General features: G+C 44.5%; 1 protein-coding gene across 3 annotated transcripts in view; it reads left to right on the top strand.

Moving 5' to 3' along the window:
* LOC113199760 (UDP-GalNAc:beta-1,3-N-acetylgalactosaminyltransferase 2) overlaps positions 1-27840 on the top strand; it is a 37163-nt gene that overhangs the window by 7026 nt on the left and 2297 nt on the right. For 2 of the 3 annotated variants that reach the window (XM_026412834.2, XM_026412828.2), the window contains exons 3-11: positions 3293-3393; positions 7310-7503; positions 12643-12738; positions 18988-19098; positions 22026-22104; positions 24704-24887; positions 25674-25799; positions 26741-26900; positions 27425-27481. In XM_026412834.2, the coding sequence (XP_026268619.2) occupies positions 3293-3393; positions 7310-7503; positions 12643-12738; positions 18988-19098; positions 22026-22104; positions 24704-24887; positions 25674-25799; positions 26741-26900; positions 27425-27481 (1108 nt within the window). The remainder of the gene's footprint in view (positions 1-3292; positions 3394-7309; positions 7504-12642; positions 12739-18987; positions 19099-22025; positions 22105-24703; positions 24888-25673; positions 25800-26740; positions 26901-27424; positions 27482-27840) is intronic. The other variant, XM_026412842.2, reaches the window with a different exon arrangement.

A 27840-nucleotide genomic window follows, 5' to 3' on the forward strand; every position in this document is an offset into this window, starting at 1 on the left:
ACCATCTACTCTGCACTGTATGCCCCTGCTGTCCCCTACTGAGACCTCACTTCCACTAGAAGTTCTCCTTGCCATAGGCCCATGCATGGGTGAAGGGCCCCCTGTTACATAGCAGCCCCTTCTTGCCCGCCTCTTATTCCCTTCTGGTGGTATTGCCACACTCACCACCCGCCAGTGCATCAGCACTTCACTGGAGCAGCTGTATTTAGATGTACATTACACATCATTTGTCTCCTTGACTTGGTGAGAATCCGACCTCTGTGTCTTACTGGCTCCTGGCGTGGCCTGAAGCAAGGCACTCAACACTTGAAGGAACAACTCAGAACTAAATGTAATGAGCAGAATTTACATTCAGATGCTCGCCAGTAGTTCATTCACCTTCGTAGCAGTTCTTGCTTTAAATTTAGTAAGCTGGGTAGCTTGTTTTATGAAAATGATGGCTGTCTATATACAAATAGGTACTAGCTAAAAGCACCTTTCTGGGGAATGAATTCAGTAAGAGCATTTAAGACAGCTGAAAGGCCACTTTTGGTGAATGCATGCAGTAATTGAGTGCATTTGTCCATGCCTGTTTTGTTCCTATACTGGCCGGCCATGTGTGGGTTTCTGCCTTCAGTGGCCTTTGGAGTGTTTGCATGTCTGGGGCCAGGAGCACTTTCCTTTCCTTTCTCTGGGATCCAAACTCAGCACTAGACACCTTGAGGCCCTTCCTCAATTCTAGGCCTTTGTAGTGAAAACGTCATTTGTCGATTTGACATGTTTGTCAAGTGTCCTTTGTAAGCAGGCGGTGCTCTCTGTGGTGGAGGTGTTTGGAGGGCTCGCTATTAGGAAGGACCTGGATGTGATGGTGTTGCAAGGTGTTTCATGGGCAGTACTGTAAATAGGTATGAGATGGCCTGGGGTGTTTGGGGCTGAGGGGGTTGACGAGGGCAAGTGTTAGAAAGCCAGGGAAGGAAGGAGGGACCCTGAGAGGTTGTGCAGAGGGGTAGGGTGGGGTTCCTGTGCCTGCAGGAGTAGGCAGCGGCCCGAGCAAGCAGAGCAGGTGTGTGGAGGCTGAGGGAGCTGGGCCTGTTCAGCCAGGGCTGCTGAGGGATGAATTTACCTGGTCAGAGAAAAAGGGACTGGGGTGACTGTTAGCTTTTGTCAAAGTACTGAGTGAGAAGAGCGGTTTGCATGGGAAAGAAGCTCAGTGCAGTATGCTGAGTTGGGAGCAGGGTGTCCTGAGAAGTGTTTGTTGCCTGGCTGTCTGGAAGAAAGTGCTTCTATATACATGTTGTTCATTGTAAATTTCCCAGTTACAAAGGATGTGCACCACTTAATCGACAGATAATAGAATATATAGCACTCTCAGTGAATTCCACGTGGTCAGTCGGTTCTCACAGAATGTTTTTATTGTTTGCTTGACTCTCTCTTTTTTTAAAAAAATATTTATTTTTTAGTTGTAGTTGGACACAATGCCTTTATTTCACTTATTTATTTTTATGGGGTGCTGAGGATCAAACCCAGGGTCCTGCACGTGCTAGGCGAGTGCTCTACCACTGAGCCACAACCCCAGCCCCGTTTGCTTGATTCTTGTGTCTTAGCCAACTTGTGGTTGCAACTGGCAACTCTTTAAGTTAAAGAGTAAGACTGAGGGGCTGGGGCTGTTGCTCAATGGTAGAGCACTTGCCTTGCACATGTGAGGTGCTGGGTTCAATCCTCAGCACCACATAAAAATAAATAAATAAAAAGGTATTGTGTCCATCAACAACATATATATATAAATAAGACTGAAGTGCCAGTTAAGATATGTCAGAGTTTGCTGGGTGCTGTAGTGCATAGCTATAATCCCCGCAGTTTGGGAGGTTGAGGCAAGAGGATCGCAAGTTCAAGGCCAGCCTCAGCAGCTTAGTGAAGCCCTGTCTCAGAATGGAAAAATAAAAAGGGCTGGGGGATGTGGCTTAGTGGTTAAATCCCTGGGTTCAATCCCTAGTGTCCAAAAAAAAAAAAAAATATCAGAACTTGACTGTCAGACAATGAAATCAATGATGGCTTGGCTGAATCAGACCATAGTCTTGAACACTGGGAGGGAGTTTCCTTAATTTTGGGGTCCCATCCACAGTGTAACAGCTATGGGTACTTCACATTAAGTTTAATTTGCATTATTAACATTTTTCCCACACTCTCTTGAATGGAGACAATCAAGAAAACAATGTGTTGAGCGCTTCTTTGTGTTTTTGCTAGTTTCTATGGTGGAAGTATTTCCGCCATAGCAAATTGCACACCACTAAAGTGACATTCCTGAATGCAGAATTGGAGAATGGTGTGCATAACATGCCTTTTGTCACATCCCCATCATACAGCTATAGATACAAATAACTTCAAGTGCACAATAGTAAAATATAGTAAAATCAGAGAATGGTGAATCTGAACATTTCCTTGTTTTTGATATATTTAATGGTAAGATGTGCAATTCTAATTTTTAATAAAGGCTGTGCTTAATCATCATTTCACAGCATTCCTGTGAGAGACGGCACTAGCTGGTTCAGGACGTACCTGCCAGTGGGTTGTGCAGGTAAAGGTGGCTGACTTAGGGATCTTTTACTTAGAGGATGAGTCCAAACTAAAGATACTAGTTTGAGTCATTCCCAGGCTAGTTTACCCTTGGGGGTAAGTAATACTGTCCAGGGGAAGGGAGTGGAAAGAGTTAGCAGACTGAGAAGAGCTCCAGAGGTACAACTCAGGAGGAGAAGAGCCGGTTACAGGCGTCCTGGTGGATAAGGTCTAGGAGTGGCGGGAGCCTCCCCTTGGGGAGGCTGAGCTCGAGCAGCAGGAGTACCTGCCGGAGCAGAAAAAAGCAAAAAAGGAAAATTGTGGCCTCAGAGGTTTTTGAGATGCTGCTTCAGGGTAGTTTGCTTCTGCGTGGCTTGCCTGTTTGCTCCTGCTTGCTGTTAGTGCTGTCAGTGCGGCTCACAGCAGAGGGCTCTCAGAATGCACGTGCTGTGGTCAGCACTGTGCCATTTGCGTGTTCCCCCATTTTGCTTGACTAGAAGACTGTAGAGTATTCTTCAGTGATATTCAGATGCATCTGGAAATTCCTTATGCTTAGAATCTTGAATTACTGAATTTTGAACTTTGGAAACTGCTGATTTCACCAGTTAATTTATAACAGTGTTGATGCAAATACCGTAGTCTTGTAGAGATTAATCCTCATGAACACTTGCATCTCAAAATAGAAGTTCTGGAATGGGTGAGGAAGCAGGCACGGGTGTGGTCAAGGTCACTGACTTGTGGATACCCACGTGTCTTTCAGGGTGCTTGTGAAGTTCATCATAGGTGCTCGGGGCTGTGACGTGCCTGTGGAGGACCGAGAAGACCCCTATTCCTGCAGACTGCTCAACATCTCCAACCCAGGTAGGTCATCTTCCTCCAAGCTGCATCCACAGCTCAAGTGTTGAGTAAAAGTTGCTAAGTTAAGTGGCATGGAGTCTGTTTTTTGCGGGGGTTTACTGGGTATTGAACTTGGGGGCACTCGACCACTGAGCCACATCCCTATCCTTATTTTGTATTTTATTTAGAGATAGGGTGTCGATAAGTTGCTGAGGCTGGCTTTGAACTCGAAATCCTCCTGTCTTAGCCTCCTGAGCTACTGGGATTATAGGTGTGCTTCACTGAACATGGCTGGAGTCTGTTTTTAACAGACTAAATATTTGTCATGAGAATTTGTGTGTCTTTCTTCTCCAACAGAGTGACTAATCACTCAGGGTATCTGTAGAGCTTCTTGACAGATACAGAATTTTAGGATCCAGAAGAGTATTTTTCAGTGATATTCAGATACATCTGGAAATTCCTTATGCTTAGAATCATGAATTACTGAAATTTGAACTTTGGAAACTGCTGATTTCACCAGTTAATTTATAACGGTGTTGATACAAATACTGTAAGTCAGCTTTCTCTTAGAATCATTGCCTAAGCTTCTACAAAAGGAATCATAAAAACTTTAAATGCATGTAGTATTTTTTAATTCTTGAGAGTTAAAGATGTGTGGGAGTCCAGTATGGTGGCACATGGTGCTTGGGAAGCTGAGACTGAAGGATCACAGTTTGAGGCCAACCTCAGCAACTTAGTAAGAACTTGTCTCAAGGTAAAATAAAAAGGGTTGGGGTTTGGTAGCTCAGTGGTAGAGCACTTCCTAGGATGTCAGAGACCTTGGGTTCAACAGCCCAGTTTGAGGAAGTGCCAATTCTCTTTCAGCATTTCCTGTGTTTGTCTATTAGTACTTTCTGTTGTGTTCAGCTGTGACTCTAAAGAGAGGTTCAACTTTTCCCAGTATTCAGTGGGCTGAGTTGATTTCTGGCATTTTGAGGTTTGTCCAACCTTTGCAGTGACCCATAGGTTGCTTTTAGAGACAGTGCTAGTGTACTGGTCAGAGCGTGGCTCTGTGGTTGGCTCTGCCCTACTTAGGCTGTGGGGCCTTCTGTGCCTTCCCTTCAGCGCTGGCTGCTGAAGTGTCTGAGAGGGCTCCTAGGACTGGAAGCAGGACACGCTGCCCCCACTGGGAGTCTGAAGATGTGCGTGTGCTGGGGAGTGGCACAGCATAGGCAGTGCTCCGTATTAGTTCATTTTAAAGAGCCTACCTTTTTATGAGGTTAGGTTTTAGTCGGCTTTTAAGTAAATTGGGCCGTGTTATTTGGGTCTGTGTTATAAAGCGGGGTTTCTTACTTAGATTGTCTAATGAATTAATGTTAATTAATGTTTATGTTGTAAGCAGAACATTGTATGTAAGTGTGTTGTTCTGGGGAGAGGATCCTTTAGCTTTCACTGGAAGCCCAAAGGGTTTTGAACTCCTTAAAATGCTGTATTGGTGATGATGTGGTAGCCTACAGCAAGTTACCCTTGAAAACCAAAACCAGACCGCAACCAGGAAAACCCTTACATTTAAACTAACTGGAACTTCATTCTGAAGAGCGGTTATTCACTAATAGTGAAGGAATGGACCTTTGCATTAGTAGAAAATTTCGATATATGTATTCAATGGGTTATACACTTTTTAAATATATAAAATCTAAGTTAATGTTGAATCTAACTTTATCTTTTTGACTACCTTGAAAGCATTTTTAGTTATTTCAATACCTTAGAAGGTCATCCTGGGCATTAATTATGACACTGTGGTGTGTAGAAGGTTTGATTAGTAGCATTATTAAAGCAAGGGGGTTTCCTGTGTCTAGGGAGCTTGAGTGAAAGGCATGTTTCAGACAGAAAATATGACTGTTGTGATGTGTTTGACCAGTTGCTTTTAACAGATATACTTCTACTTTTTTTTTAATATTTATTTTTTGGTTAGACACAATACCTTTATTTTGCTTATTTTTTATGTGGTGTTGAGGGTCCAACCTAGGGCCTCATGCATGCTAGGCGAGCGCTCTTACCACTGAGCCACAACCCCAGCCCATGCTTCTACTTTTGATGTTCTTTATTTCTTGCATATACAAAAGAGAGTTTTTGTTGTCCAGTGTATTTGGAGTCTGGACTCCTGACGGTTCTTGCCCAGCTCCTGACCGAAGTCTGTCCGCTTTTCCTTCCTGCTCATGTCTGTGATTGACTAGGAGCCATCACTTCCCTTTAGTCACATTTTATTGAAGATCCAAGTGTAAAATAGCTCCTAGGAACTCTGAGGTTGGAATCTAAATGATCTGCCGGTGTGTGGAAAGAAATTATAAGGTTTTAAAACTTATAAATTTAACTTTTTTTTTGTGTGTGTGGTGCTTAGGGTCAAATCTAGGGTCTTGTGCATGCTGAGCAAGAGCTCTCCAGTGACCTACAGCCCCAGCCCTAATACCATTTTTATTTATCTGAAAATAAGTAAATAATCTTTATTTAAAAAACCAAGTAGTTAATCTTTATTAATACTGAACATACAGAGTGACCAAAACGTATATTCCTGTGCATACAAATTCAGTAATTATGTGGGTTTGCATGTAGACTTAAAACTGATGGAGTGGTATAATCAAAATTTGAACACTGGGCTGAGGCTCAGTGGCAAAGCCTAGCATGCGTGAGGCATGGGTTCGATCCTCAGCACCACATATAAATAAATAAAATAAAGGCACGCTGCCCACCTACAGCTACAAAAAAAATATGCACACTGTAAGAACTTTGTTATGATAACTTCAAATAAACATAGGCTTTATATCATTTCTCAAAGTAGCTCTGATGTTCTTGGCCATATTGGTGGTTTCACATGGTCTCTGGTGATTCTCTCCTGGTACCTGGGGAGGTAAACTGGGAAGGACTGGGTGCCCATCAGCCATCTGGGAGAGGGGAAGGAGCACGGGCTTTGGAGTCCTTGCAGCTGGGTTTGATGCCTCCTCTGCCACTCTCTGCGGCTTTGGTAGATAGATTAAGGTCTCTGCACTTCAGTTTGTGGACCTGCGAGCTGGAAAAGGCCCCCACCCAGAGCCTGTGAAGGTGCCTGGGGCGGGGGGCGGGGATCAGACACCAGCCTTGGTGCTGTGGAGATTCCTCTCATCTGTGGTAGTAAGCAGGCATTCTTAAATTGGCCGACAGGAAGCAGCATTTGGGGGATTTGCCTATCAAGAACAGACTTCATGACTGCAGTCAGTGCGTTTTTGTTACTTCTGTTCATCCAGTTCTTCTGGTTGACCTGAATTTAATATTCTCCTGTGGTTTTCAGATGTGTCTGACCGTGTGTGCAAAACCCTGTTAAGGCTGTGCTGATAATTGAATGACTTACCTAAATTTGGCTGAAAACTTCTTTTTTTTTTTTTTTTTGGACACAATACTTTTATTTTTTAATTTATTTTTATGTGGTGCTGAGGATCGAACCCAGTGCCTTGCATGTGCTAAGCAAGTGCTCTACTGCTGAGTCACAACCCCAGCCCTGAAAGCTTATTCTTAAATTTCAAAATAGGTTTTTTTCAAGGAGCAGCCTTGATTTTCAAACATGAAAAAAAATTGCCATTTGTGAAAAATCATATAATAAGTAGTTACCTATATTTTGCTGTTAAGTCCACTATTTAACAGCAAAATATAGGTAACTACTTATTATAGTTATTTTTTATTTTTTTTTGGATACTGGGACTTGAACCCAGCAGCACTTCACCTCTGAGCTATATCCTCAGCCCTTTTGAGACAGGGTCTTGCTAAGTTGCCTAGGGCCTCGCTATGTTCTCAGGCTGGCCTCAAACTTTTGATCCTCCTGCCTCAGCCTCCATGGAGTTGCTGGAATTATAGACTCCACTACTTCTTGTTGGTAAAGGAAAAGTTCATATCTGTTTGTGTAAAACCCATGTTCTCGTTATTTCCATAGTTTTGAATCAGGAAATCGAGGCATTCAGCCTTTCTGAGGAGGGTTCATCTGGGCTCTCTGAGGCCCGGGTCGTCAGCGTGAGCTTCCGAGTGCTCCATCCAATTGTCATTACCAGCCTGGGAGTGTTCTATGAAGCCAGCGATGAGGGTTTCCAGAGAAATATCACCGTCAAGCTCTACCAGGCGGAACAGGAGGTACGCGCCTTGTTCAGAAGCCTAAGCTCTTGCTCTTGGCGAACAGCAGGTGGGAGGCCAAGCAGCTCTCTCATGTGGGAGGCTCTCTTTTCTTGCCTCTCAAATTGAATACATGGTACTGCAATACATTATAAATGCTGGTTTGAGGGCTGGGAATGTGGCTCAAGTGGTAGCACGCTCACCTAGCATGCATGAGGCACTGGGTTCGATTCTCAGTACCACATAAAAATAAAGATATTGTGTCCACCTAAAACTAAAAAAAAATATATATAAAAAAATATATTTGGGAGAGATTACCTATGAATAAATGTGTTAGATCTAGAAAACATAAGTAACCAGATTAGATTAGAAGTTCCCATCTTAAACTCCCCTAAACCTCAAGGATTTCAAAATCTAGTCATGGAGGGGTCTGGGGAGATAGCTCAGTTGGTAGAGGGCTTGCCTTGTTTGCATAAGGCCCTGGGTTCAATCCCCTCCCCCTCCCCCCCAAAAAAATCTAGTCATTGATATATAAAGTTTGGGACTCTTAAGATACGTGAGTGTTACTATGTCTTCTAGTCCTTAAAATCTATAATACAAGGTTAATAGCTGCTTGAGATCTTTTTTTGTAATGAAGATGTGTGGGAAATGTGCGTTTACAAGAACTGAGGTCACTCTGTTCCTGAATTTGGGGAAATCTGATTTGAAGAAGCAGAGGATCTAAAAGGACCTGTTTCTGGGTCTTAAACGTACAGAAAACTACACAATTATGCAGTGAGCACTCACTCATAGCCACCAGTCATGGTCTGCAGTAATCCACATCTTGCTGTTTATCACCTATGTTCATCCATCTTTCGAAAATGTCTTTCAGAGTAGGTTTCAGGATGGGTGCCCTTTAACCCGAACGTTCAGCATGCTGCCATTCACCAGACTTAAGTTTTTAAAAATTTGCATAAAGTACAACTTGTAGATTTTTAAACTGCATAGACCTGCTTAACCCACACTCCTCTCAAAGTACGTGGGACACACATCCCCTAGAAATTTCCCTGCGTTCCCTCCGGGTCTATTCATCCCCCATCCTCCAGGGGCTGCTGCTGTTGGGAGTGTTTGCCATGCACTGGCCTTGCCTGTCCTGGGACTTGGGTGGAGTGGAACTGCGCTGCAGTGCTCTGTGGCCGTGTTCCTTTTGCTCGTTTTCCAACTCTCTGGTCCTGCTGTGTGACTGAGTTTTCCTTCAGTCTTTTGTTAGCGGGTTGTGCTTCAGCATGGTGCTTGCCTGTGTGTTCCTGCCGGTAGGCACCTGGGATGTGTCCAAGAGTTTTCTCCTTTACTCTGTGTGAAGAATCACAGTCACTGACTTAGTCTACTGCTCCTGGATAAGCTCCTCTTGGTCACAGTCTGCTGTGATTTTCATACAGTGCTAGAGGTTTTGTTTCTCAATGGGCAATGTAAAGTTTGGTCTTTTTTTTAATCCAGTCCTAGAATTTTTGTTTTGTTTGTTTTATAGAAAGTGTTTATTCCATTTACATTTAGCATAATTATCAAAGAGTTTTTTCATTTTGCTTTGTGTGTGTGTATGTTGGGGGGGGGGGTGCTGGGGATTGAACCCAGGGCCTTGTGCCTGAAAGGCAAGGACTCCACCACCTAGGCCATATCCCCAGTCCCAACTGAGCTATATCTCCAGCCCTATTTTTTTTTTCTTAAGCTGTAGGTGGACATAATACCCTTATGTATTTTTATGTGGTGCTGAAAGTCGAACCCAGTGCCTCATATGTGAGGGGCAAGCCCTCTCCACTGAGCCCCATCCCCAGCCCTGTTGTGTTTTGTTCTGTCTTCTCTGTTGTTCCCGTTTTTCCTTTTCTGCCTTCTGTGGGTTGACTGAATATTTTTTAGAATGCTGTTTTTAATTTCTGTTCTTTCTTTAGCTTCAGCTCTTTGTCCCATTGTCTTGTTCGAGGATAACAGTATGCATTCCAGTCTTCTGTTCCTGTCCTTCCCCTTCAGGTCCAAGGCAGAGCGTTTCCTATTGTTGCCTGTGGGTTTCCTGTATGTGCCCCCTCAGTCCCACAATACTTGTTACAGTTTAAACAGCTGAGTGCATGTTAAGGGAATATAGAGGAAAATACTCTTTGACACTTGCCCACATATTCACCATTTCTGATGCTCTGTATTCCTCCATGAATGTCCAGTTTCCATCTGATATCATGGTCTTCAACCCAAATAATAACCTTCAGTGTTTCTTACAATCAGGTTTACTAGTGATAAATTTACTTTTCATTTTTCTGAAAATATTCTTGTTATACTTTTATTCTTTTTTTCTGCTTTATTACTGTGGAATATTTTCTGGATCTGGAATTTTCCTTTTTTTTCCCTCTAGTATTTTAAAGATGCATCCCCGTGTTTTTGGTGACAGTTGTGCTAGGGAGAACGCAGTCATCCTTCATATTGTTGTTTGCGTATGGATGTGTGCAGTGGTGTGTGCATTTGGGGCTGCCTTTAAGGTTCTTTGTATTTTGTTGTGAGCAATCTGGATGTATTGTGCCTTGGAGTGACTTTTCTCTTTGTTCCCTGAGTTGCTGAGGCTGGCCTACCGAGTCACTGGGATTGCAGATGTGGCCCCTGCACCCGGCCCTATATGTGCATGACACTTATTTTGGTATCGTCCCCTTTGTGAACCACTGTTCATTTTTCCTGTTTTTCAGAGTTAGGTCATTTTTAAAGTTTTTTTTTTAATATTTAAGTTTTAGTTGGACACATTATCTTTATTTCACTTATTTATTTTTATGTGTTGCTGAGGATTGAGCACTCTACCACTGAGCCACAATCCCAGCCCCAGAGTTAGGTAATTTTTGTTGATCTACATTCAAGTTCCCTTACTCTTTTATCATCTCAATTATGCAATTAAGCCTATCCAATAAATTTTTTATTTTAGATTTGTTTTAGATATACTTTTCTTCAATTTTCTTCTGAAAACTCTCTCTTGCAGTTTCTGTTTCTCTAAACTTCTTGTGTGCCCATTACTTTGAGCATGTTTCTTCCTGACAGACACTTGACTACAGTTATAAAGGCGTCATCCTTGACTGCTTGTCCGTGAATCGTCTTCTGTCTTGAGCGCAGTGACCTTTTCTGTTTGATCTTCTGTCCAGTAACTTCAGCTTGTGGCCCAGATGCTAGAGCGAGTCGCTGTGGGAACTTGGGTCCTGCTGTCTTCCTAGGAGAGCACTGGATTCCTGTTCTGTTTCAGCAGTTGCACTGGCCAGATTCAGGCTCTGAGTGGCTTCCCTTGCCAAGGACAGCAACTGAAATCTCTGTTCAGTTCTCTGGGCCTCAGGGGGGCTGCTTCAGTGCCCTCACACTGTGCTTCCTGAGCAGCCACAGGTTTGGGCAGAATCCACAGGAAGACCGTGGCTCTCCCTCTGTGGCCCCTTCCTTGCAGGGGTTTCCTCTTCACTGTTTAGCTGATGTGTCTGTGCCAACTCCACCCTCTTAATTCTTTAGCCAGAAAGACTGCAGGTCTGCATTCAGTCTCAGTCACCCTAGAGTGGTGCCTTCAGACAGAGATGGGATGAGCACCCAGGGTCCCTTCTGGTTTTGATTCTCCTCTATGTTAAGTGGAATTTAACTGCCTTCAGGTCACCTTTTTATGCTTTGTCCAGATTTCATGATTGTTACCTCTAGGAGAATTAGTCTGATGTTACTGGAAACAGAACTCTGTTTTCTCAAATATTTCTGTATTATTGTTATTGTTAATGCTGATTGTTACCAATGGATACTGTGTTGGAGTCACAGATAATGTATAAATCTATTTCAAGATTAAGAGCCTATAGTTAATGTGTTAATGGAAGAGGGAACAAGTGACTCCAGCCATTACGATTGTGGCATGAAGAGCTTTATCAGGTTACTCCACTTCGTAGTCTCTGTGTTCCTGTGGTTAAAGATTTCGTGGAAGGGCTGGGAGTGTACCTCAGTGGTACAATGGTTCAGGGCTTGCGTAGCAAGCCAGCGCTGCCAAAAAAAACCCCAAAACAAAGCAAAAAAAGCCAGGTGTGGTGGCACATGTCTGTAATCTCAGCTACTCCAGCTCATGAGGCAGGAGGATGCAAGTTCAAGGCCAGCTTGGGCCACTTAGCAAGACTCTGCCTCAAAAGGAAATTTACAAAGGGCTGGGGATGCAGCTCACTGGTAGAGCATCCCTGGGTTCAGTCCCCAGTACCGCCTGCCCCACAAAAGATTGAATTGATACTGAAGTTTAGATAGGTAACCGAAATAACAGTACTCTGAATTCTGCTGTTGTCCTGATTTAGAGATTCGAATTACTCTTGAATTTTTGATGTACTCAATTGTCTTAGTGCGTGTAGTCTTTTTATAAAAACTATTTGTAATGCTTGCATTATCAGTCAGGTAGTTCAGTTCAGACACATAATACTTTGATCATGTTGAATAATCTCTTGCTGTATTTTTAGCTAGAGAGAAGTCCATAGTTTCTGTCTTTGAGGATGCACTGGTCTAAGGTGGATACTAAAGGGTTCACCAGAAGTATCCTCACTTCATTTCTAGAACTGGTGTTCATGAAAGATGTCATCTTAATCCATTGACACACCTGTGGTTGTGACTTTCTGCATGGTCTTGATCCCTGTGGTGACTTGGTGTATAAAAATAGTCATGGAAGAAAGAAATGCTCCTGCCTCACAGTGACATCCTGAGAATTGTCTTTTTTGTAGTCCCTGTTTTGCTTAAGATCAAATTCCTTTTTTGTGGTTTCTCCTATTCTTACTTCCTTTAGAGAGTATGGAGGTTCATTTGAAGGCAGTTTCTGAGTGCCTTCTGTTCTCTGGAAGCTGTAGTCCTCAGTCTGTTCTGCACTCTCGGGAGCGCTGGGGTTTGCCACTGAATTGGCCTAACACCATCTCCCTTCCTTGAATGCTTCTCATTTCAAATTTCCTTTTAAGGTCATGTGGGTTACATTAGTATGTGAGAACCTCGTGACAGTTTTGATTGTCTTCTGTTTATTTAATAAGCCACGATGGTACTAGAAAACCCCAAAGTTGCTAAAACCTCCATGGCACGATATTGGTGACCATGGTTGGGGTGCCTGTGGATTTTACCTACCAAGGGGCAGCGTTTGTCTTTGTTTTCATGTCTCTTCTCCCCCATGTGCAGGAGGCCCTCTTCACTGCGCGCTTCAGTCCTCCGAGCTGTGGCGTGCAGGTGAACAAGCTGTGGTACAAGCCCGTGGAGCAGTTCATCTTACCCGAGGTAAAAGCACAGTGGAAGCCCCTGCCAGTGTGGTCCTTCACAGGACGGTTGTGTGTTGGTGGGCAACGCAGCTCTGCAGGACGGGAGGCAGTTGCTGGGCGAGGTGTACTGGAAGGTAGCCATCACTTCTAGACCCCGAGGATGCCGTGAGCCCTCAGGTTCAGAACACACTTGGAAAGAGTATCACACCTGGCCGTGTTGGCTCGCTGCAGTAGACACCCCATGACTATTTTAGTGAAAGCCTAGTGGGGGTGCTGACGGACAGACAGACATTCTGGTAATTCAAACTGTCTGCTTATCTGAAGAAGGAAGGAGAGCCAGGTGTGGTGGTGCATGCCCTTAATCCTAGCGGCTCAGGAGGCCGAGGCAGGTGGATTGTGAGTTCAAAGCCAGCCTTAGCAACTTAGAGAGGCCCTAAGCAACTCAGCAAAACATTGTCTCTAAAAAAATACCAAAAAGGGTTGGGACTCAGTGTGTCCAGTCTTGAGTGTGCTGGAGACGCCTCATCTGCGGGGCCTCAGCAGTCCTGGAGTTGGCCACAGTGTGCCATAGGGTAGGTGGCTGCAGGCATGCACACAGCGCCACCCACCACCTCAGCCCACTGTGAAGTGCTTGGCAATTGAGCACAGTAGTTGAAACGGCCTGTGATGACTCTGTGATTGACAGGGATCTTTTTTTTTTTAATACCTTTATTTCATTTATGTATTTTTTATGTGGTGCTGAGGATCGAATCAGGGGTCACATGTGCTAGGCAAGTGCTCTATCGCTAAGCCACAACCCAGCCGGCCATGGGGTCTTTCACCTACATTTCAACTTCCACTTAACAAACCTCTCCAATAAAAGCAACACTAAAACATTGGGAAACAATAGAAAAATGCAGATAAACTAAAGAAAACCATTAAAACCACCAAAATCTCATAACCCAGGAATAATCACATTTTAAGATTTTGACTTCTGTGCATGTATAGATGTTAGGATTATACTCCCCCCCCCCCTGTTTTATAGTTTAACACAGCATGGACATTTTTCATAGAAGTATAATTCACTATTTTAGTACCTATGTAAAATTATGCTATATAAAAATATTGTCATTTTTTAACATTAGCTGCATTTTGATGTGTTGAAATTTTTCAGTGTTATGAAAAAAAATTATAGTGAACATCATTCCACTTCTGTGTGCATCACTGATTGGTTTCTTAGGATGAGTTATTAGACCGAAGGGCATATATGTTTTGAAGGCGTATGATTCTTTTTGGAAGGCATTTTAGCAATTGTATCAGTTTGAATAATCATTAGCATTATATAAGAGTGCCTATATCTTTTTGTTTCCTGTATCTTTTTTTCTTTCATTTATGAACTTGTTTCCTTTCTTTTTAAGGCATGAACAGCGTGCCTTTATTTTGCTTGTTTATTTTTATGTGGTGCTGAGGATTGAACCAGTGCCTCACACGTCCTAGGCGAGCGCTCAACACTGGGCCCCAATGCAGCCCTGAACTAACTTGCTTTAGAAGTGCAGCGTGTGCCATTAAATTATCCTTTATTTTGGATTAAGATTGTGGCTCAGCTAAGCAGTGCTGGCCAAGCATTGGATCTCAGTTTTTGAAGGAAACTATCTTTAGTTAGTTCCTATGTTTACCCAGAAGGTTTTTGCTGTGTGCCAAGGGTGGGCCTCATCAAGACTCAACCTGGGGTGCTGCTGCCTATTGGCTCACATGAGGTGGGTGCTGCTACCTGTGCCAGGACCCTGCTGAGAGTGTCGCCTGGTTACCTAGTTGGTTTGGCTCCTTTAGACTGAAGCAGGCCAGTAAGAGTCCCTCCTGTAGGCTTGTCCCAGTGTGGGCAGAATCTCCCGCAGACTGGTTCCCACGGGGAGGGTCACTTTATTCCCAAGGGACCAGGAGCACTGGCGTGGTGTTGGGTACTACCCAGAACCATCTGAAGCCTGCTGAAGGCCTGCTTTTCACAAAAGGTGCGAGAGGACTGGTCTGAGAAGATATGGGGATACACGTGACTGAGTCTGAGCCACTTCTCTGCCACTCTGGGGCTTGTGACCCTGCGAGGAGCCTGCCCTCACTGCCTGTTTCTTCTGGGCTGCGGAGCCTTGCCACCCAGGTCCGAGGCCATTCCAGGGACTTGGTAGTCCATGCCAGGAGGCTGCTGAGACACGGCAGGAGGTGTTTGCACGCTTCTTAGGCCGCTGCTCGCGCCCCCCCAGGCCACTGCTCGCACCCCCTGTCTGGACTTGGGTCTTGCTTCTTAAGAGCAGTGTTTCAGTCAGGGGCAGTGTGCCCTCGGAGGACATTTAGCAATGCTTGGGGACACTGCCCAAGCTGGTTTCTGGTGGCTGAGGATTAGGACGATGCCACACGTCCTTGTCACTGCATGTCCTTGTCGCACAGGAAAATGTGGCGCGGCCCAGTGTCAGTGATGCTGAAGTTAAGGGAGAGAAGGAAGAGCAACCCTGGTGCTCCAGCTGGTCACAGTTAGTCTGCTCCTCAGTTGTCCTGGCTACAGCTACACACTGTTCCTTTTCTCTGGATGCCCTTGTTCTTAGGAAGGCCACACTGAAATGCTTAAGGGTGTGCTGTTGTGATGTCCCTATTTTACTTTCAAGGAATGTGGCAACTGTCAGTGTGGGGAGGGGCCCAGTGTGGCCTCATGGGAACTGCTGGGGGTCTCTGAGATCAGATGGTAAGCCCAGGCTGACCACCTGCTGATGCTGGTGAAGGAGGAACTCGGCGGAGTAGTGAGTGCAAGGCAGTGTGCCTGTCATCCTGAGACCTCCGGGTTCCCATAGGCTTTTAGATGTGTTTGCTCCATCATGATGGTTGAATAACATTAACAAAAACTCAGTTATTTAACAGGGCTACATGGGAGATGAATGGTTTTCATTTTCTTTTTTTAAATTGGTTTCCTCAATGGTCTATAATACATATTAGCTTTATTGGGAAAAAAATAAAACCATGCTTGGTGCGGTGGCCAGTTGTAATCCCAGTTGCTTAGGAGGCTGAGGCAGGAGGATTGCCAGTTCAAGGCCAGCCTGGGCAACATAGCAAGACCCTGTCTCAAAATAGAACAAAGGGCTAGAGATGCAGCTCAGTGGTAGAGAACCCCTGGGTTCAATCCCCAGCACCACCAAAATAAACATACACACGCCTGTGCAGGAAGCACGAGGCCGGAGTGAACATGGGGAATGGGTTGCAGACAGCTTGCAATGTCACGGACAGCACGTTTCCAACCTCTTGTCAGGCTTTCTCCTTTTCTCTTGGTTTTATGTCTTGGCACAAGTTGCCATGAACATGTTGCTCCCCTCCTTTAGGTTCCTGGTGCTGTGACAGCTTACGTCAGAGGATGGACTGCAGGCCAGAGGATGGACTGCAGGCGTGTGAGGAAGAGGGGAGGGCGTGGCTCAGCCTGGGTTTGCAGGCAGGTAGATGCAGCTCCAGCGGGTTCAGTATAGAAAGATGGTTTTCTGAGCCAGGCCTGGGGATCATCTCCTTTGGGCCAGTGAACTCTGGTACTTACCTACCCAGAATGTCACAGACAGGCACAATGGAGTTGGGTGTACTGAAGGAGCACAGTGGGAGAGCGGATCAGACACCAAGCGTCAGCTAGTGGGTAGGGCGAGAGCAGTCTTCAAGACGGGGAGGGACTTTCCTTGACACGCTGGCTTTTCCTGAGGTGTGGGTCATTATTTCTCCTTTTGCTTTTTGATGCTCGCCTTCTGTTTGGCTTATTTTTCTCAGGCCATTTCATCTGTCACTGCCAGTGGGCTGGTGTCTTGTCACTGCAGCCCAGACTGCTTTCGACTGGCTGCTTGCTGAACTCTGCGTGCACGTCCCACAGGCATCCTACTGGGAACATCCCCTCTGTGCTACCCTTTCTTGTCTCCTGTGTCTTCAGCCTTAGGTCTGGTGTCTCCACCTGAACCAGCACCATGGGACACATTCTTGGCTCTCCAGTCCCCATACTGGCCAGCGGGCACTTTATTTTAAGGTCCTCCATGGTGTCCAGTGGGTACATTTTGAGGTCCTCCATGGTGTCCAGTGGGTACATTTTGAGGTCGTCCTCCATGGTGTCCAGTGGGTACATTTTGAGGTCCTCTGTAGTGACCAGCGGGCACATGGCTTTGAGGCATTGGTTTTGCTGCTGGAGCCCTGCTTCGCAGCTCTTCTGGTCTGGGGCACTGCCTCCTTCCTCTCAGGCGAGCTGATCCTGACCCAGCCTAGGCACTTCCTGCCCCTCCCTCTTCAGTCACCCTAGTAGGTGCTTGCTCTTCCCTGACCTTTGTGTGCGTGAGCCTCTCTCTCTCTCTGCCCCTCCTGAGGCCCTCTCCTGCTGCAGCCCTGTGTCTTCTGGCTTCCTGTCCCGGGGGTGGGTGGCTCCCACCCCCGCCTTGGCTGGTGCCAAGCTCTTCATGGTTTTCTGTGTGTGCCTGCGGTTACCTCCCACTTTCTGACCCAGAGCCCTTGGGGACAGTGCTGGTGGTACTGGGAGCCTGTCGAGCCCCGACCCCGCAGTGACTTCCTTCCCTTGTCATGGAACCTCATCTCGGTGTGTTTAGATAATTCCATATTAGGGTGATTTAAAGATATGGGCTCTTTCATTTTTGTTTCTGATCTTGAAACACAGCCAGAGGCCTGGTAAATCATACATACTGAAACATTTAAGTAATGGCTTGTGGAGGAAGACTGACCTTAAATTTACTTGTTGGTCATATGTTCCAGGTTAACATTTTTTTTCATGATTATCAAAGTACAGAAATGTATGAAAGTGACATGTATTCATTGTTGGAAATTTGGCAAAATGCAGAAAGTTTTAAGGACGTGACTTCACCCATCTGTTGCTCAATATATTTGGTGTATTTCTTCCCTAATCTTTTTTCTTTATCTCCCTCCTGTATATGTGTCTGTCTATGGGAAGGTTTTGTTTTTTTAAAACTCAGATTTGAGCTAGAGGGTTAAGGACACCTAGGAAAAGTAGAGTCTTTGAAAAGGACAGTTTGCATCCTTCTGTGCTTCTGATAGTCAGAAGCCTATTTTCTGAGTAGAGAGTGCACTTCAGAGCAGCCCTTAGAGAAAGACGTGGCTCTCCGTGTTTTATTAAGAACTGAGAAGCAAGGACACAGGCTGCAGTGTGTCTCCAAGGAAGGGGGGTGGAGACAGTGCCTCAGGGGTTTGCAGATGAAGGTTAAGGGCACCTGAACAGCATAACCCAGGCTCTTGCAGTGTTTTTGTCTGCTTTGGTAGAGAAGAAAAGTTTTATTGCTTTAAAAAAAAAAAAAAAGTTTGTAAGCCACTGACCTAGTCATGAAACAGATTCACTCACTTTGCCTAGTTTTCTGAGCTGTTGACTGCTAGACGGTACTGTCAGTCCTCACCTTTTCATTTCATACATGAGACTGTTGATATGTTAGAGCTGGGTCTTCATGTGCCACATGGAGGTCATCTACTTGGCTTTAATTCCACAATAAAGCTTGTCAGAGTCCATAAGGAAGCATTTTATGGACGTTTGAATTTCAAAAACAAAAAGTGGCAAACAACTCTGAAAAAATACTTCTAGTGCACACAGCATACACAGGATCAAGATAAGTATTCTGCAGAATTGCACACAGATTAACAAAGAATAAAAAACTCAAAAACCAGGTGACGCAAAAGAGGACAGGCTGTCATCAGGAGAGAACAGCCCTGGGATCAGAAGTGTAGCTGAACCAGGGGTCATTCCCTGCACCCACATCAGGCATTCTCAAAACCCGCTCATAAGGTGATTGAAAAGAACTTTTGAAAAGCACCTTAGCGATGTGTCCCAACACACACAAACCTCAGCCTAAGAATTTCACCTCTGGAAATTTAGTTTTTAAAATACAACTTATTCGGGGAAAACAGACATTTAAGCCAAAACACTTCCGCATTGAGGTGGTAGCTGTTTGGCAGCCCCAAATGTCTGCCGCAGGGAGTGTTCCAGTAAACCCAGGTGCATCCACCCAGGGCGCACTGTGCCCACTGAAGGGAGCTGCTGGGCTGCACGGGGAGGCTTTGGGTCAGGGGAACCGAGACATCTGCCACCCAGCCTTATGCACTCTGGTTGATTTCTAGATGTGCATGGAAAAAGGTGTTAGAGTTGCAGCATAATAGCTTAACTGATGTGTTTTGGGGAAAGAATAAGCATTTCTCTCGGGTCTGAACCTAAATACTTAATCCAAATGACAACAGTAAAGAAATTGGCTTGCTCTTCATCTTTTCCCCAAAGAGCTTTGAAGGGACCGTGGTGTGGGAGAGTCAAGACCTCCACGGGCTCGTGTCGGGAAACCTGCACAGGGTGACCGTGCATGACGGTGGTGGAGTCCTCCGGATCATTACTGTAAGTCAGCCTTCTCTTGGGCTTTTCCTATATCTGAAAGTGTCTTAAAATTTATACCATTCCCAGGCAGTATTGAATAATGATTCTCATGTGCTTTTAAAACATATGTAGTAGTAAGTGTTGTTAAGTCGCCATGGTAAAGACAGACAGCTCAAGTGTTCAGTGATTCTGTAGTTCTAACACTGATGAATATGGAGTTAGCCTTAAGATTGGTGCATGTTTTGGGGGCTGGGGATGTATCTCAGTGGTAGACCACTTGCCTAACGTGCGCAAGACCCTGAGTTTGATCCCCATTGCTGCAAAAAAAGTGCATTGTTAAAGTACAATATTTTATTTCTCAAAAATTTTAAAATAGTTGAGAATGTTCACTAACTCACCTTAATAGTGAAATATCAGCTAAAATTCTATAGATACCTGCCACGTGCCTGTAATCTCAGCTACTTGGGAGGCTGAGGCAGGAGGATCACAATTTGGAGCCAGCTTCAGCAACTTAGACTCTGTCTCAAAAACAAAAACAAAAAAGAATGGGGATGTAGCTTAGTGGTAAAGTACCCCTGGATTCGGTTCCTGGTGCCAAAAAAATATATGTGTAAAATAAAGTACTAGAGATAAAGTGCTGAGTCAGATGCAGTGACATGCACCTGTGATTCCCACTACTCAGGAGGTTGAAGCAAGATCACTTGAGCCTGAGAGTCTGAGAGCAGCCTGGACAATACAGTGAGACCCTATCTTAAAGGGAGAAGTGGAAAATAAGTTGGATATTTGCTTTTATTTTTCTTGCTGAAGCAAATCTGATTTTCTGATTCTCCTGTTTCTCATTTTTTCAGACTTGCTTCAATTTTTTTTTAAATATTTTTAATTGTAGATGGACACAATACTTTCTGTTGTTTATTTGGTTTTACGTGGTGCTGGGGATTGAACCCAGAGCCTCACACACGCTAGGCAAGCACTCTACCACTGAGCTACAACCCCAGCCCCCACTTCAAATTTAAAATATACAAATTAGGCAGATTTCCGAAATGTGGAGTGATGAGGAAGGTGGGGCGGTGGGCCTGTGTGTGCTGTCAGGCCCTTCTCTCATTCTGTCTCTGGGCCAGCGGTTGAGGGTGGGCGGTTGAGGGTGGGCGTGGGGCCTTCAGCGAGTTCTCTGAGTACTCATCTGTTCACAGGGTTGGGTTCCCCAGATGGAGATGCAGAGGACGTCCCATGGCACAGTGGCACTCTGCTGCTCGTGCTGAGATGTTCACTGAACCTGCCCTGCCTCGGGCCTGTCATGGGAGCTCGGTGTCCGGGAGAGGAAGGACACCAAGCACACAGACTCAGATGCATGTCCGACGGCTCCCAGCCTTGGCCATTTGCATCCCGGGTTCAGGATTCCACCCTTTTTTGAAAAGTCCTTTGGGTAGAAAGTTCTATGGAGTTGATGGGTTTCTCTTAATTTCCATATTTTTTTAAGCCAAGTGCCTTTAATTCTTGCCTCCCTATAGTATTTGAGTTTATTAGAGTCAAGGAAATAAGTTCGGAGTTGAGAAGCGGGTTCGGACGTAGACTCCGGTGCTCTGCTCTGGAGTACCCACGGTGGCAGAGGGTGAAAGGTCGAGGTTCAGGTGGGGGAAGAGGAAGCTCCACAGAGAGGTGCTTGGGCAGAGGAGGGTTTTCACCAGTTCTGCTCCCTGCCAAAGAATGTCCTCCAAACAGGCCAGCACAGCACAGTGGAAGCAATTCAAAGATGAAGAGTACATGACCTTTCACAGAACTGCAGGGTTGGGAGGGAGAGGAAGTGCTGGGGAGTGGTACTGGCCAAGTTGTGTTGTGTCATTGTGTAGTGTGTGCAAGTGTGAATGTGTAACAACAAAACCCACCAGTAAATACAGCTGTCACACACCAGCAAAAAAAAAAAAATGGTGGGTAGAACTATGTGGCTGCATTCTGTAGCATTCCCCTGGACTAATTTCTTCAGCATTTGGCTACAAACCGTATTTTAAATTAAATGATGTGTTACCACAGTGCCTTCAGAATTCTCTCACTGCTGGCCCTCGAAATTGCTTTACACAGTAAAACTCTGCTGAACAGATTTGTTTGAAAAGCAAATAGCCCAGCAGTATCCCTTCTGCTGAGGTGAGTTCACAGAGGAAAGGCCGGGAACACTCCGACCAGTAGCAGCTGGAGTGCAGCTCTGATGGACGCTCGCTCTGAATTGGCGTGTGACAGTTTGAGTAGGGGTGTTGGCAGCTTTTGAGGTGACTCTAATAATAAAGGCACTCTAAGCCTAATAGGCAGAAAGGTCTGTTTCTGGCTCTCAGCAGAATTGGCTCTAGCCCTGAAATTCACCAGCCGTCCCTTGGGTTCCATCTGAACTGTTTGGGATTGAGTGCTGATCTTAGAGAAGCTTTTCTCTGAATGTTCACTGAAAGGTAAAACATGCCTATCTATTTGAACTTATAAGAATGATCAGTCTCCAAAAAGTCAAAATTTTCATTAATTTTTAAAGGGGTGGAGTTGGGATGTAAAATAAAGTGGTTTTGGTACCATTATGGTAGCAAATATAAGAACATATGATTCCACATTAAGTTGGAATTCCGAACACCTTTGAGCCACCAAGCATATATGATCTTAAGACTGCAGTTAAACCAGGCATGCTGGCACCCACCTGTAATCCCAGAGACTCCAGTTTGAGGCCAGTGTGGGCACTTAGCAAGATTGTGTTTCAAAATAAATAAAATGGCTGTGGGTGTAGCTCAGTGGTAGAGCACCCAGGTTCAATCCCCAGTACCAGTACCAAAAAAGAGATTGTAATTAGATAACAAAAGTAGCAGCTCACTGTGTGCTGCAGTGGGATCCTGTCAGGACCGGTCAGGTGATGGTCCAGTGCAGTGCGTTCCCTTCTGCTGTGCAGCCCTAGACACTGCCATTCTCATTCATTCCAGGCTGGGGAGGGCGCACTGCCTCATGAATTCATGGAAGGTGTGGAAGGAGTTGCAGGTGGCTTCATTTACACCATTCAGGGTAAGTCAGCCTGTTGAGAAGAACACTGAACCTCCTTACACCTGATCTTTTTATTTATTTTTTTAATACTTGGACATAAAATGTGATCTTGTTAGTTGCTGAAAAAAATAGCTTTACTGAGGTAGCTTTACATACCATTCAGTTCACCCTTTTAAGGTGTTGATTCAATATTTTGGGAGTTCTGAGACCATCTACACTAATTCAAGAACATTTCCATCCTGCCAAAAAGAAAAGAAAAACCCTATACCCACTAGTCCCATTCTGTTCTCCCTACCTATTAAAACTACTAATTTACTTCTCTGTGGATTTGCCTATTTTGAACATTTCATGCAAATGGGATCATACAACATGTGGTACTTGCCTAGCTTCTTTTGCTTAGCATAATTTCTCAAGGTTCAGCCTTATTGGCCAATATACTTCATTCTATTTTTGTGACTATAATATTCCATTGGATATATAATGCCATAGTGCCATTTGTTAATTGATGCACAATTGGGTTGCTTCTACTTCTTGGCAGTTATGAATAACTACAGTGAACGCTAATGTATAAGCTTCTGTGATCATATATTTTCATTTTTTGTAGTTAAATATCTAGGAATGAAAATGCTAGGTCCATATGGTAATTCTGAGCAGCCATCTAAGGCCCTGCCAGACTGTTCCCAGCAGCGGCTGCCTGGTTCTGCGTATTCGTCACTCTGTGGGTTTCCGTTTCTCCACCTCCTTAGTGTTTACATTGTCTGTCTTTTTAATATTCCCCTCCTAGTGGGTGTGAAGTAGGATCTCATTGTGATGCTGAGTGGCATTTTCAAGATGACCAGTGATGATTATATATATATGGGGGGGGGGATCTCCCCCAAAGTAACAACCCAGCTGAGCAAGGTGCAGTGGTACACGCCTATAATCTCAGCCACTCCAGAGCCTGAGGCAGAAGATTGTAAGTTTGAGGTCAATTTAGTGAGACCCTGTCTCAAAATTAAAAATTTAAAAAAGAGCTGGGGATGCAGCTCGGTAGAAGAGTGCCCCTGGGTTCAAATCCTAGTACTACAGAAGTACAGATTCCTGGGCCCCACCCCAGACCTACTAACTCTGCAGGCTTTGGGCCCAGGAGTCTGTATTTCAGGAAGCATTCCTCAGAACCACGGATTTAGTCTGCTCTGTTTTATTGCAAGAACACTGTGGCCCAAGGGTGTTCTGTGGTGCCACCTGTCTCACAGACAGTGGCAGGGGTGGGCCCCACCCACCCTTCCTCATGCAGCAGAGAATGTAGTGCTAGGCTGCTCTTGTTGATCCTCTCCTAACCCCTTGGCAGCTTACTCTTGTTTTTTCCAGAAATTTTCCTTGAGGTGTTTGAGAAAATCCTGACTTACTGTGTCCTAGTAAAAGAACTGCTGTCCTAAACCCATAGGATCTGGGGAGAGTCCCTGTACATACATGATCTGTGACTCACTGCCAGCTTGTGAGCTGGTAAATAAAATGTCTTTTAATGACATCAGTAATTATTTTTACTGTGGAATATCATAAATACACCAAAAATAAAGAATAAGAAATGGCTAGCTACACATTAAGAATTAGCAAATGCGTGCTTTTTGTTCTATTTGCTTCCCGTTGTTTATTAGAGGAGGTTTTTTTGTTTTTGTTTTTTTGGTGCTTGGGGACTGCCATTTATTAAAAAAATTTTTTTTACAGAGGCTAGGTTGTAGCTGGTAGTAGAGCACTTGCCCAGCATGGGCAAAGCCCCCAGCACCAGGGGAAAACCAGGTGCAGTTGAGACCTCCTCCCTGGTACTGCTCCTGGGCCCTGTTATTCTCTGCCCCTCCAAAGGCTGTGTCTGCTTCGGCAGCCGTGTGCCTGCCCCACTGTTTTTCTGCTTCCTACTATATGTTAACATACCTGTAAACAGCATAGTTGAGTATTTTTTAAAATTATTTTAAAGCAGCATAATGAGTAAATGACATCTGTGCTGTACATACATCATTCAGTGGTTTTCATCAACATTACCTTTCAATGCCATTCCTTTTAACCTTCAAGGTCAGGTTGATTTTTATAACTGCTATATTATGTGAATATAGCACTGTTGGGCTGCTTTTGACTTAGGGGTCTGGTTCCCCCCACTGTTATAAACACAGCTGCAATGAATGTCCTTGCACCCAGCAAGTATGGTCTCCAGGGTTATGTCTTGAGGTGGGCTTAGCTGAGCCACGGGACTTGCATATCTTCAGCTTTGCTAGATACCACCACATAGCTCCCGCTAGCAGTGTGTGGACTAGAGCCCCATCTATCTACCTGAAGTTCCTAACTGTCCTGATGTTGCCTTGGCCCCGTGGTGCATCCTATAATCCTAGTTACATGAGAGGCTGAAGCAAGAGGATTCAAAGTTCAAAGGCCAGGTGTGGTAGTCCATGCCTATAATCCCAGCACCTTGGGAGACTGAGGGAGGAGGACATTCAAGGCAATACTCAGAAACTTAGCAAAGCTCTAAGCAACTGAGCTTAGCTGGGTTTAATCTCTAGTAACACCTCCCCTCCTTGGGAAAAAAAAGACTTTAGTAACTTATCATACAAGTTCTGGATCTTGGCTTGTTTCTCAACTGTCTTTTCAGAAGGTGATGCTCTCTTGCGTAGCCTTCACTCTCGGCCTCAGAGACTCGCTGATCACATGAGGAGCCTCCATGAGGAAGATGCCTTACTTTCAGAGGAGAGCAGTGTTCATGGTGACATTGTTTTTGTGGATGTTGTAGACACTTACCGAAATGTTCCTGCAAAATTATTGAACTTCTACAGATGGTAGGTTGGGTGGTTAGAACTTGTTTTATTGTTCTTTTGATGGAGGAAAAAAAAATGTATCGACATCAAACCACTGAGATTTTAAAAAATAGAAATTTAAGGTCACTGCACACCTGGGAGGTGGCCTGTTATGTCCCCGCTCCTTAGGAAGACATCTTCTAAGATGCTGCTGCTGCTGCTTATTTTGACAAGTGAATGTATTAACTGATCGAAAATAAGGCAGAAGCTAATCCATCTGGAGTCATTCCTCCTTGCCTTGGGAGTATCAGCTAGGAGTAGATAAAAATCAGTGAGTTTAGAAATGGTACCTTTCCAAAGGATCTACCCAGATCCTCAAACTAGAGTCACTCCCATCCAGGTCACTGAGTTCTGCTCAACTAAATATAAAAAGTAGCATAGAATGCATCTTGTACAGTAATGTCCCATTATGCTGGGCATTCGTTAAGAACACACTGGGCAAGGTTCAAAGTTTAATAGTTACGGCAGCCTGACATGAATGCCTAAGATATTTGTTTGAAAATATGTTCCTTCAGCTAGAGAGTTTTCATTGTACTTTTTCCTTTACTTAAATGAGCTTGATGTTTCTCTATCACTTAGTAAATATCAGTGAGGATTGTAATTGAGAGCAGTACCATTCTAAAGCCAGCGTTCTTGGTGGTACATGAGTGAGACACTGGGCATGGTCACACAGGCAGCTGTGAGAGGGTGCTGGTGATGGGTCTTCACTGGTGTCGCTGTGTTTCCTTGCACAGTTGCACCAATTCACACACCCTTTTCTGCCAACAGGACTGTGGAAACCACCAGCTTCAGTTTGTTGCTGAAGACAGATGATGACTGTTACATAGACTTAGAATCTGTGTTTAAAAGAATTTCCCAAAAGAGTCTGGATGGGCCTAATGTTTGGTGGGGAAAGTAAGTGAAACATGGTTTGTTTTGGCATTCGTGTACCTGAGCAAATGTGATTAGAGTGAAAATGTGCAAGCCATTTCCATAAGAAGAATGCGTCTGAGAAATGCATTTCCTACTAGATGCCTGGGTTACTGTAGTAGTACTCTGCAATTAGAGTAAAAAATATTTTGAATGAAAAACCTCAGGCTGAGATAATGGTGGAGTGTAAAAGATGTGGTTTGTGTCTTTGTGCCCTAAAAATATGTTGTGCTCAGAAGCTTCTCTACCTTCTATGTTAGAATGAACACATGACACGTCTCTGCAGCTATTTTCTGCTGCTTCAGGAGCACTGTAAAAGGTTAATGATTTGGGGTTTTTGTTTTGAATATACACCAAATCATGATAGCTGGGCTCAATGTTATATGCCTGTAATCCCAGCAACTTGGGAGGCTGAACCAAGAGAATCACAAGTTCAAGGCCAGCCTCAGCAACTTAGTGAAACCCTGTCTCAGAATTAAAAGGACTTAGGGGCTGGGGATGTGGCTCAAGCGGTAGCGCGCTCGCCTGGCATGCGTGCGGCCCGGGTTCGATCCTCAGCACCACATACAAACAAAGATGTTGTGTCCGCCGAGAACTAAAAAATAAATATTAAAAAAAAAAATTCTAAAAAAAAAGAATTAAAAGGACTTAGCTTAGTGAGCAAACGCCCCTGGGTTTAATCCCCAGTACCTAAATAAATAATAGTAGCACTGTTACCTTCCCATTCAGAAACTTAGAACTTAATATACCCATCTTCTATATAAAATACTCCTGGATAAAATAGTTCCTTTTCTTAAGTTTTTTCTTATTATTCTCTGCTTTTCAAGCTCTTTCCTTTGTAGTGACAACAAAGGAGTCCACAGTCTGATAGTGGCAGGATACATGTCATAACAATACAGAGAATCCACGTTTTTTAAAAATCTCAGTTTCAGATTGAATTGGGCAGTGGACAGAACTGGAAAGTGGCAAGAACTGGAGTACCCCAGCCCGGCTTACCCTGCATTCGCATGTGGGTCAGGATATGTGATCTCCAGGGACATTGTCAACTGGCTGGCAAGCAACTCGGGGAGATTAAAGACCTATCAGGTAATTACAGATTTCTAACCCAAGGCAACTCACAGTCCAAGTCTCAGCAGCGTAGGGTTGCATCCCTGCAGCAGCCAGCTTGCCGTGGGGGAGCATCCTGTTCTGTGGGAGTCACCCATCAAGGGTTATTGTTGCTCACATCTGGCTATCCAGTCTGCTCCTGAGTCGTTTGAGCCCACAAGTGTAATCGGTGTGAATATCAAGATTGCTGTTCATAGGAAGAAAGCTTGAAGAGCTTGCTCTCTGCTGAATATGGGTATAGTGTCAACGTGCAGTTTCTCCTGGTTACTAGAGCCACAATTTGCTGCTGTTAGCCCCAGGAGTCTAAGGTTCATGAGGAAGGGGCTGTCTGCTTGCTCTGTTACCATGCAGTGTGGTGCTTTCTGTCTGTGATCACTGCTTTTACATGTGAATCCATGTTTGGCCTTAACAGAATAATAGCAGAACAAAGAAGTGGAAAGACTGTTTATTTGGGAGTGGGTATGGCATTATTTTATAACATTTAAACTTTGGGACCTGTGTAGGGTGAAGATGTAAGCATGGGTATTTGGATGGCAGCCATAGGACCTAGAAGATACCAGGTAAGCAGGCCCAAGGGTGCTGGCCTTATGGTCTTGGGAGTTGTGGCGTGAGGCCATATAGTGCACAGCTAGTCCTGGACCACAGCTGTACGCTGGATTTAATTCAGAACTATCCACCTCATTTCTCATTCAGTATTTTTCTGAGTATACTAAAAAGGAAATGCTATGAATGAAAGTTCCCTGACTCACAAAGAAGAATTAGGTTTTCATAGAGTTGATCAGAAATTCTTTGCAGTTTTGAAACTTAGAGTTTGCTGGCTTGTGTTCCTAGCAGTGTAAAGACCTCTGGACCCTCCTGATTGACGTCCATTTCTTCTGTTGTAACATAGTATTTTTAAAACAAACTGACTGCTGAGCCA

The sequence above is a fragment of the Urocitellus parryii genome, chromosome 9 (genome assembly GCF_045843805.1).
Source record: "Urocitellus parryii isolate mUroPar1 chromosome 9, mUroPar1.hap1, whole genome shotgun sequence".
NCBI lineage: Eukaryota > Metazoa > Chordata > Mammalia > Rodentia > Sciuridae > Urocitellus > Urocitellus parryii.